General features: G+C 26.9%; 1 protein-coding gene across 1 annotated transcript; it reads left to right on the top strand.

Annotated features, from left to right (window-relative positions):
* Positions 1 to 635: 635 nt before the first annotated feature.
* On the top strand, positions 636 to 10531 carry LOC145837782 (stress-induced-phosphoprotein 1-like). The gene is made up of 12 exons (XM_082945225.1): positions 636 to 684; positions 1312 to 1398; positions 3373 to 3504; positions 4007 to 4148; positions 4398 to 4563; positions 5404 to 5572; positions 6082 to 6311; positions 6656 to 6873; positions 7309 to 7470; positions 8126 to 8262; positions 8868 to 9013; positions 10198 to 10531. Exons 1-12 carry the CDS (start codon positions 676 to 678, stop codon positions 10268 to 10270), a joined length of 1671 nt encoding a protein of 556 aa, XP_082801351.1. The 5' UTR covers positions 636 to 675; the 3' UTR covers positions 10271 to 10531.
* Positions 10532 to 10938: the final 407 nt, after the last annotated feature.

Here is a 10938-nt window from a genome sequence, read left to right as displayed (position 1 = left end):
AACTAAGGTCAAAGTCAGAGGCAACAATAGGTTTCTTATTGGAGGCGCAAACTAAAACGGCAAAAAAAGGCTATTTCACTAAAAATCTATCTTCTCCTAAATTTTTTCAGATATATACCTCAAACTTTCAGAAAATGCAATATTTAAAAAATTTTGTCAGAACAGAATTAAAAAAAAATTTTTAAATAAAAATTTCATATAAAATAAACAAAAAAAAATTTTTTTTTTTTGTCATACATTAAAAAAAAAAAAATTAATTCTGTTCCAACAAAATTTTCTAAATATTGCAAGAAACATTTTCTGCTTAAGGTAGTTACCTCAAAAAACATAGGAAGAGATAGATTTTTAGTGATATCTAGTTATTTGCGGATCTAGTTTGCGTCTCCCATAAGGAATCTATTGTAGTCTCTGACTTAGACCAGCAATATCTCAAAAAAATTATCTAAAAATCTGTAAAAAGTAACTTCTATGCCCTTAATAAGTCTAAAAAGTTTTTTTTTCTGGATGATTATTAAAGTAGTAGTTAAAATATTAATTTTGTAAACAGTAGAAAAACTGTTTATCAAACATAAAATTTTGTTAACAAATTAGATAATTTATTTAAGTTGTAGTAAATCTAAAGTTATTATTTTTTCAGATTTGTATAGTACATAATATTACATTTGAAAATTCAAAATGAGCTCAGTAAGTTAAAATTTACTTATAATCTTTTTTTTCAAGTAAAGTTAAATTTAATAATACTTGGCATGTTTTAACAAGTTGGCTGTAGTTACCCTTTTTTTGCATTTATTATTATAATAATTTGAGTTGTATTTAAAAAAGTACGTTTACTTAAAAAGTAGTATTTTAGAATTACGTAAAATTTGATTTTATTAAGATTAAGTTTGAAATATGGGTTGGCAAACTACAACAACTTTTTGCCTGTAAAAAAAAGACTTGACTACAAGTTTGCTTGCTTGAAGGCTGTGATAAACTACCAAAGCTATGTTTTTTATATCAGCTACATCCCTATTCTAGAAGATAGTTAATAATAAAGGCACATGTTTAAAACATTTAATTGGTTTTATGATTCCTAACATTTAAAAAAGTTCAAATCTTATGTAAGCTTAGTAACTCTATCTTTTATTAATTTAGTCACATAAATCAGGATTATTTTCAGGATAAAGTTATAGTAATTCTAAGTTTACAATTAATTTTTTTTTCATCATAAAGAGGTAGTCAATTAAGGAATAAAATTAATATAACATCTTACAAGATTATATTTATTAATTGAAGTTGATTGTTTGTTTTAATTTTATTTATAAATATTAGGCAGGAGATGCAGCTGGATTCAAAGCTCAAGGCAACACAGCTTTGAGTGCTGGTAAAATTGATGAGGCAATTGGCTTTTATACCCAGGTAAGAGAACTTTTTTTTCATCTATAGTGAATAGAACATTAAAATAAGAATATATTATATATAGGCATTATTTTTTCAGTATATAATTTTTTTTATAATTTATATTTCTATATTATTCATAAAGTATTGTTTAACCAATAGAGCAGGGGTTGGGTGCCTTTTAATTGTTGTGGGCCAATATTTTTTGAAATATTTGCGTGCTGGTTGCAGTTTTTTTAAATACTCATAAGAATTAGCAAAAAAAAAATTTTAGAACCAAAAATGTGATAAAATAAGCATTAGTAGAGTACTAGTAATGAGTAATTATTAAATTGTGACACTAATTGTAAGATTTTATTACAATTTTTTTCCTATTACTTTTTTTCTGAGCTATATATATGTTCTGAGCTGAAAAGTACTTCGCGGACCGCAGTTTGCCGACCCCTGCATTAGAGCCATGAGGATAAAAAGATATTTTTTACAAAAAAGAACCATAACTTCTATTATATGATAGCTTTTAGTATGATCTATATATAACAAACATTACAAAATAATTTTTATTTTTATTTAATTTCATTTATTTTCTTAAAAGTTTATAATCATAGCGTACAGGTTGTAATTTTTGATCTTGTTAATCTAAAGTTAAATTTAACTTAAGAGATAATATCTGCCTTTTATTTTTTGAGCTAGATACCCTAAGTTTTCAGGAAATATCCCTGACAAGTTTCATGATTTTAACTTTAAAATTGTTGAAAAGTAGCAATTTGTTTACAGAAAAAGCAAAAAAGTTAATATAAAAAAAAACTAGTCATAGACTTATCATAATTAAAATACGGAATAAAGAAAGTTGAAAAATAAAGGAAAACTAGTGATAGATTTTTAACACAGTGTTCTTTTTTAGCCTTTTTAGTTTTCACAAGAGTGTATGATAACCAAAATAAAATTTAACAATTCAATATCAACTTGAAAAAAACAAAGTGAAACCCCCTATGGCATAGACAAATTTAATTATTTATTAGTTAGTAAAAAAGCATTTGTAAGTTTTTTTTTTATCAACTACAATATTTAAAGTTTCTTGCCAACAACATTTTTATCACACTTAAAAGTTTCATCTGTCTGTTATAATAATTATTTATTTCTACAGCATATGTCTTTGTAACTTGTTATTTAAAGTTATATGATTTTTCAAGTTAAAAAATCAATTAATGAAAAAAATAAATTTTAGTTCATAATCTTTAAATGTAGAAATAGTGTAATGGAAATAGATTGGTTAAAAGAAGTTATAGTTCTATAAAAAAATAAGTTTTTAACTAGCTGAAAATGAAGTCTAGTTCTACTTAAAGTAGATGGTAAAAATCAATGCTATGCATAAGAAATTGAAATATGTGTATTTCTGAAATTGAATTCAAACTGTTTTTGTAGTACTTTGAGACTACTCTGAGTTGAAAGTATTTAAACTTACAAAAAATCATATAGTCACTACAACCTCAAACAAACTTAGTTTTTTTAACCTCTAGCTACTTGTTTTGATTTTAATTAAAAGTTAACATTTGTTGTGATCCATTATTGCAGATTTGTAAAACCTCAGTTTTTTAATGTATTAAAGAGTAAATTTTTCCTATCATTTTACAAAAGAATGACGTTTAAGTATGCTCACCTACCATTTTTATATTATAAATCTAATTATAACAACAGCCTTATAATAGTGTAAATTTGAAAACTAAATAATGTTTTGTTAATAGCTATATAAACAACTTTGACTTAATTTTTAGTTATTCACATTCAGAAATTTTTTGTTTTATTAAGTTCAAATTATCCAATCACTCTAGTTCATATATTGCATAGAGGATAGTTGTCAAAGCTCCTTGAACTATTTCACAGTGCAACTGTATTAAATAAGAATTAAAAACACTAAATTTAAAGTTTTTTGCATTTTATATTACATATGTATCTTACAATTTTTATGGTCAATGAATCAATTACATTTTTGTGCAGGGAATAGCTGTCGACCCTAAAAATCATGTCTTGTACAGCAACAGAAGTGCTGCTTACCTCAAAAAGAATGATTACGACAAAGCTCTTGAAGATGCTGAACGTGTCATTGAAGTCAAACCTGACTGGCCTAAGGTTTTTTTTATAGTTTACTTCTTGTTTTTGTTTTGTAATAATGCATTAAAAATTTTGTTATATTAAACAGAATTTCCTTTCTTAAACAAATTGTTTAAGTTTCATTTCTGATTTAATAAATCTACTAAAATAGTTGACAATAGTTTTAAGATGATTTTTTTTTTTAACCATTATACAGATAATAAGTTTTATTAAAAGCAAAATCCTTAAAACACAACTTTGGTTTTATTTTGTTAAAAGTTTTTTGTTGCAGTTCAAACCTGTCTTTTTATGGTTTAAAAGTATTAAATATGAAATCTTTGCTTACTTAAAACAATTACCAGTTATTCTTATTAAAAAATGCCTATGAGTCTATGGACAAGAAAACTAATGTTCAATAGATATGTCACTTTTAATTAACGACTCTTTCAAATAAACCAAACTCAAACATACAATTTCCAGTTTAATGTGTTCTGTTGTAGTTTTGAAAATGTAAAAAAAAAAACAAACGATTATAATCTAGGGTTACTCAAGAAAAGGAACAGCACTTGAGTTCCTGAAACAGTACGAGCTTGCCAAACTCGCTTACGAAGAAGGCCTCAAGTTTTGTCCTGATAACGAGTTGTTGAAGAAAGGTGTTGAATCCGCCAAAAAACACTTGACAGGTTTAAAATTTTCAATACTTTTTAGTTTGGGTTTTGTTTATATGATATGATGACTTGGTTAGGTAGCATACGTTTCTTAAAAAACTTGTGAGGTTTTAGCTTAATTAAGTCATAACATATCTATACTAATTCGTTCACAATTTCACTCATCTGAAATACTGATACGTTTTATCTGTTGTTGTTCGCAAAATAAAAATATTTTGAAGCAAGACCATAAGTGGCAAAACTTATTAAGAAAAGTATTTTTAGGACCAGCTGGCAGCCAACCAATGGGAAGCATGGGTAATTTGTTTGGAAATCCAGCTGAAATGGAAAGAAAATTGAGAGCTGACCCAAGAACAGCAGGCTTTTTTAGTGATCCTACCTACCAAACGCTCCTTAACAGCATGGCCACCAACCCACAAGACCTTATGCAGTTTGTTTTTGTGTTTTAGGATATTAATAATCAAAAATAACTTTGTACAATGTTAAATAGATAATATTTTTATTTTCTAATGTTTTACTTAAATTTATAATCATTTAGTAAGTTCTATCAGTAGTGTTGCTACTTCTCAATGTAATATGATATTTAAGAAAAATTAAGCGACTCCTGCTATCTAACTAACTTTTTTGTTGCAAAAAAGAAGTCGTTTTGTTTAAAAAAGAATATTTTAAAACTTTAATAATTTTATATTTTCGCAGAACTAATTTTTCATGTATTGAAGTTCAAAAATTTTTTTGATTAAGTTAATTATAAAGTTTGAAATAAAACCCATTTCAGTTGTTATGTTTTCACTAAAATAAGTTAAATACTGTATAAAATAAGTTTTTAGTAAAATGGCTTGTTTACTGTGACATGCATGGACATACTTCTACTTAAAATATTGGTAATTGTGTAACAATTTTAACCATCATTCTAAAATTACTTTTACTACTTACAATAACTTTGTAAACGTGCCTTATTGACTTGATGAAAGATTTTTGTTGAAACATTTGTACAACATGTTATATAAAACATTTGTTATTTTTCAAAATACCAGTTGGACAAATGATAAAAAAATTTAGTCAAGCAATTTTTTAATAATTTTTAAAAGCTTAACGTTAATTAATAAAAAAAAAAGATAAAATTGAAAAAGTGTACAAACGTTTTCTTGAATCTAAAATTTGTTTATATCAATAAAAGTAATTATTTTAGTTAAGACATCCAATACGTGTTTTAGGTGTTGTCCGTTGCGCTCTGACTTTTAGATTAACTTCAATTATAAAAACAAAACAGGAATATGCGAGACCCGCGCATAACGACAACGATTAGCGTGTTGCTGGGAATCGACCTGTCCAACATGGGAGGAGCGAGCCAACAGCCTGCTGAACCACCAAAAGAAAAAGTCCCTAAGCAGGAAGAATCGAAACCAGAACCCGTGAAAGTACCTGACAACGTCGAACAAGTTGGTAGATTTGTTTTAATTATGTTGTGATGTTGACTGTTAAAGTTGGACTGTTGTTTTAACTGAAATTAAATTTAAAAGTGTTATATTTATTACGCTCAACCTATGTTAAGAGCTTAAAATTATAAATATAAAAAAATGACTATATTTAAGTTGAAAAAAGTATTTTGTCACAAATTGAATCTAAAGTTATTAAAGCTGGAGTGCTTCATTAAAAAATATTGTTATTACATATAGCTATAAAATATGATTGAAAATAAACTTGCCGTAAATTTATAAAAAAAATGTTTGTTCTCAAAGTGCAGGCGGCTCCTTTTTTTTTCAAGCTAGTTGTTTTGATTCAGTTGAGCAATTTTGGTCATTTTTATTTAGTAAAGATATTATAGGATAACTATTTGTTCTAGCTACAATAAAAATACACAAATATACTGAAAGCTGAATTTATGTATGAAAAATACATGGGTTTTTACTTAGCTCATTAAGATGAAATTGAATATTTTTATATTTAGTCATTGGAGGAGAAGGCGCTGGGAAACGCAGCTTACAAGAAAAAGGACTTCGAAACAGCACTTTCTCACTACGACAAAGCTTTCGAGCTGGACGGTAAGAACATCGCCTTCCTCACCAACAAAGCCGCAGTCTTCTACGAGATGGGAGACATGGATAAATGCAGGGAAGTTTGCCACAAAGCCGTTGAAGTCGGAAGGGAAAATCGCGTCGATTACAAGCTTATTGCTAAGTCAGTTTTTGTCATGATAGTAACTCAGATGAAGTTATAAATTTTTAATACTGACTTGATATGTGCTTAATATTATGACTGACTGCAGTCTTCAATATGTTTAATAATGTATAAATTGTTCAATTAAGAGCAAATTTTTGTACAACAGTTAAAAAATATTTTCCTATGTATGTAATGTAAAGGTTATAACGATTTTTTAAAATGTGACTGTTTGCATTTTCTTCAAACGCCCATAAAGCTCTATAACTAATAAAATACTCTTGTAAGTGTAGTGAAAATTTATGTGTTGGGCAAATAAATATTAAATTTTTATGTGACTTAAATAACTTTTTTTTCCATTACAGAGCCCTAACTCGAATTGGAAACTCCTACTTCAAAGAGGGCAACTTCGAAGACGCAAAGAAGTTTTACGACAAATCTTTGCTGGAAAACAGGTGCAAGGAGACGCTTCAAAAGTTCAAAGATTGCGAGAAGAAGCTGGAAACGCAGAAGAAGTTGGCCTATATCAACCCGGAAATTGCCATCGAAGAGAAAAACAAGGGGAATGAGTGCTTCAAAAAAGGTTGGCATCAGATATATTAAAAATTGTAACTATCATAAGTATAAGAGGGTACAACTTAAATGTAGTAGTAAGTTATGTTAGGTTTTCGACTTAGTCTTACTGTAGTCAACATCTCCATTTTTGTAAGCTCAAAGGGTAGAAAATAGAGATTTAAAAAGTTTTTCTTATGAGTTAAAAGTTTCGGTAACCAAATAAATCAGTATTTCTCCTATGAAAATAAAATATTTAATCATAAATAAGGGCAGTTGCATTTTAATTATCTTCGAAGGGGTTTTCCTGCATAAAAGTTTAGGAAAGTCTGAGTTAGATCAACTATAATTTTTCAACTAAAACCAATACAAATGATTTTTTGTCTATAGCAATAAGGTTCGATAACCTTCAGCTTTAAATTGTATAAAAAAAGTTAAATATTACATTTTACAAAAAAAATTCTAGGTGATTACCCACAAGCGAAGAAGCATTACGACGAATCAATCAAAAGAAACCCGGATGCGGCTGCAACATACTCCAATCGCGCTGCAGTCTTCATGAAATTGTGCGAATTCACACACGCTTTGAAAGACACTGAAACCTGCATCAAACTTGACCCTAAATTCGGTTTGTTATTACTATTTTTCTTGCAAAATCAAAATTCGAATGCTATTTTTAAGCTTGCTATCTAGATTTTGTTTTGTAGTTTCTTTTTTTATGAAGAAATTGTTCGGAAGTTTTTTAGGATTACAGGATTTTTTACTGTCTACAACTGAATTTAGGCTATTTAAAAATAGTTTTATGAAAGAAAGAACTTTTTTTGTTTGATATTTATAAAAACTAAATATATATAGTTTTAATTTCCTTTTTAACTGTTAAATAACATTTAAAGTATAAACATAAATGTTACACTATCATTTTCATTAATTACCTTAATTAAATTAAATAATCTACTTAAATTAGTTTTTAAATCAATTTGGTAAAAAAAGGCAGTATTTTAAGCTCTTTTCCTATACCCTTACCATCTCATCATAATATACCTGTTTCCTAATGATCAGCCTTAGTTTGTTTTTGTATTTAAAAAAAAAAGAGGTGTAAATGTCCAAATCCAAATACAACTGATTATATAAGTATTTTTATAAATCTTCATAATAAAGTTTATTTTAAAATAAACGTTTAAATATGTTGTGTTAAATCATTCTTTTATAAAAAAAAATCTTGCAAACACATATCAACATAATATTTGAAAGTATATAAGTTCTTATTATGATAATAATCACAGTTAAGGGATACGTGAGGAAAGGTGGTTCTTTGGAAGCCATGAAGAAATACACAGAAGCTATTGATGTTTACAAGAAGGCACTTGAAATTGATCCTAACAACAACGAAGCAAAACAAGGCTACTCAAGATGCATGAACGTTTGTTCCTTTGCTAAATTTTTTTGATTTAAGTTTAATTTTTTTTGCAAGTGCTAAGGTTTAATTTAAGTTCAAATTTTTAAGAAAACGTTTTGCAATTTCAAAACCAGATAATAACTTATGTCACTATAAAAAGACAAAAAAATGCATAAGACTACTTTTAAATTAAAGGTCGATGTTTTTATTATTGCTGTTCATTGCAGAGTTGCTAAAAAAGCTGTAATCTTGGTAAAACCTTGAATTTTGAACAAAAATATTTTAAAAACCAAGAATAACCTGCAATTTCAAACAACTTTAACATGTTAATTAGTAAAATTTCGTTTTGACACAAAAAATCTATTATATAGATAAAAATTTTTTGTCATCATCAAAAAAAACATATATAAAAAAGCTTAAAAATATCATTTAAATGGCGTTATACTAGCCAACATAGTTTTTTACCTAAAACTTAATTTTAAACTAAAAATAAACCCTAAAAATTGTTATTTTAAAACCTGGAAGAAATTTTGAAAATCTGTAGAAAGTTTGCTAAAAACATTTGGCAACCCAGTCTATGAGTTATTAGTTAAAACTTGAATACTAATTGCATCAATTACAATGCACAGCAAAAACACAAGAACATGAATGGTGCTGATGAAAAGGAGATCCGCGAAAGAGCGATGAACGATCCGGAGGTTCAGGAAATTTTGAGGGATCCCATCATCGGTTCCATCCTCAAACAAATGGAACAAGATCCTTCCGCTGCCAGAGAGTTTGTTGTTTTTAATTTGTGTCAGAATTCTAATGAATGTGAAAAGCAACGCTGTTGTCTTATACCATTTTACCTAGTCTCCCTGCTTTATCAAATATTGAATAACCTTGTGTAAAAAACCGAGCAATTAACGTTTAAAAGAAAGTTTGATATAGTTTTATGTAAAAATGTTTGTTAAACAGATTTTATGAAAAATAGTACAAGCTAATATTCCATTCGAAGTGTATGTAAACCAAAACTTTATACTTTGATGAAAGGTGTGTAGTATTTTATCTAAGTTTTAGAGTTAATGTTTACCCTTTATAACTACGAGATAACTAATCCTGCCTACATTTAATACTCAAGTTTTTATTTACAGTTTAGCTTTTATTTCAAGCTAAATTGTAAATTATAAGCAAAATTGTTCAATGTAAGTTTATATACAACTTGTTTTTTTATGAAAATAATCTTGTTATATGTAAACTTAAAATATACAAATAAATCAGTATTTGTACATTGGAGCCCTAAGTCGCAGCAACTTTTAATAAATTTTAAAAATTTTTAAGTCTATTTTGAGTTGGCTGGCCTAAACTGGTATCTTTTTATAGGTTATATATGACAATTAATTTCGGAAAACTCAAATTCCGACAATTCAAATTCTTAAAAAATATTTGAAAGACTATCTCAGTATATATCTCAGTAATATAGATTTGAAAAAAAATCAAATGTAGATCTTATTGATATCTACAAGCCAATTTTTTTTTTTTAAATTTTAAAATTTCATATTTTAATACTATTGAAAATAACTGTTTCTTACTTTATTTAAGCCATATCTCATAAAGTATTTAATGTTTTGCTAGAAGAAAAAATGGCTTGTAGATATTAATATCATCTACATATGTATCATTAATATTTGACAAATATACATTAATTTTTTATTTGCAGCTGTTTCAATTTTTTTTAAATAATTTGAATTGTCTGAATTTGAATAGTCCTGCACCTCTTCTTATATGGTTGTTTGTTGCGCATACAACAAATGATAAAACTTTAGTTTGAAATTGTATAAAACATAAATTTTAAGAGATGCTGTACTAAAATGAAGTTAAGTAACTTGAGTTCATCCTCTTAAAAGCGGAGTAGTTTTAATATTGTGAAGTTAAAAAATTTTTAACATGTATTTACATAAATAAAATTTTTAAACACAGGCATTTAAAGGACCAAGTAATCAGTAGAAAGTTACAGAAGTTGATGGAGTGCGGAATTCTTCAGTTCAGATAATTATTTTTTTGAACAATATTATTACTGAGCTCTAAGTAGATAGATTAATTTGATTCAAGGCTGAGTTTCTTTGATATTTCTTTCCGTCTTCGTTTTAGTAACATGATGTTTTGTATCTATAGTAAATTCTTGGTTAAGTTAAATAAATTTCTTTTTGATAATACCTACTTTGTTTTGGGATTTTTTATAAGTTGAACTGAATAAACTATTTTTCAAAAAAGTTTTTCTCTAAAATTTGAATAAAACGATTAATAATTGATTTATTGTATTTCTACCTTCTTAAATTATATTTTTCAACCCGAGAGTTAAAGTTTTCCTAAATAAGTTTTATAAGGTATTTGAAGTTTTAAGCTTTCACTTTCTAGATTTGTATCAGTATTTCCTCAAATCATGGTCGCCACTTTACCTGGTAAAACCTGGAATTTGACTATTTAGGCAAAAAAAATCGTAAGTTAACAATTTTAATATGTTCAGTAGTAAAATTTTGATTTGACCTAAAAACCTATCATATAGATAAAAGAATTTAGTCATCATCAAGATTTTTTTATTGAAAATCACATTTACAGTAGCTTTACCGTATCTTTTCAATGTTTTTATACTATTCAACACAGTTTCTTACCTTAAATTAACTTTAAACTAAAAATAGACCCAAAAATGTGTACTTTTAA

Source organism: Thalia democratica, chromosome 6 (assembly GCF_965202585.1).
Source record: "Thalia democratica chromosome 6, ktThaDemo2.hap1.1, whole genome shotgun sequence".
NCBI lineage: Eukaryota > Metazoa > Chordata > Thaliacea > Salpida > Salpidae > Thalia > Thalia democratica.
Note: the sequence above shows the minus strand (reverse complement) of the source record. Positions and strands in the feature narration are given on the sequence as shown.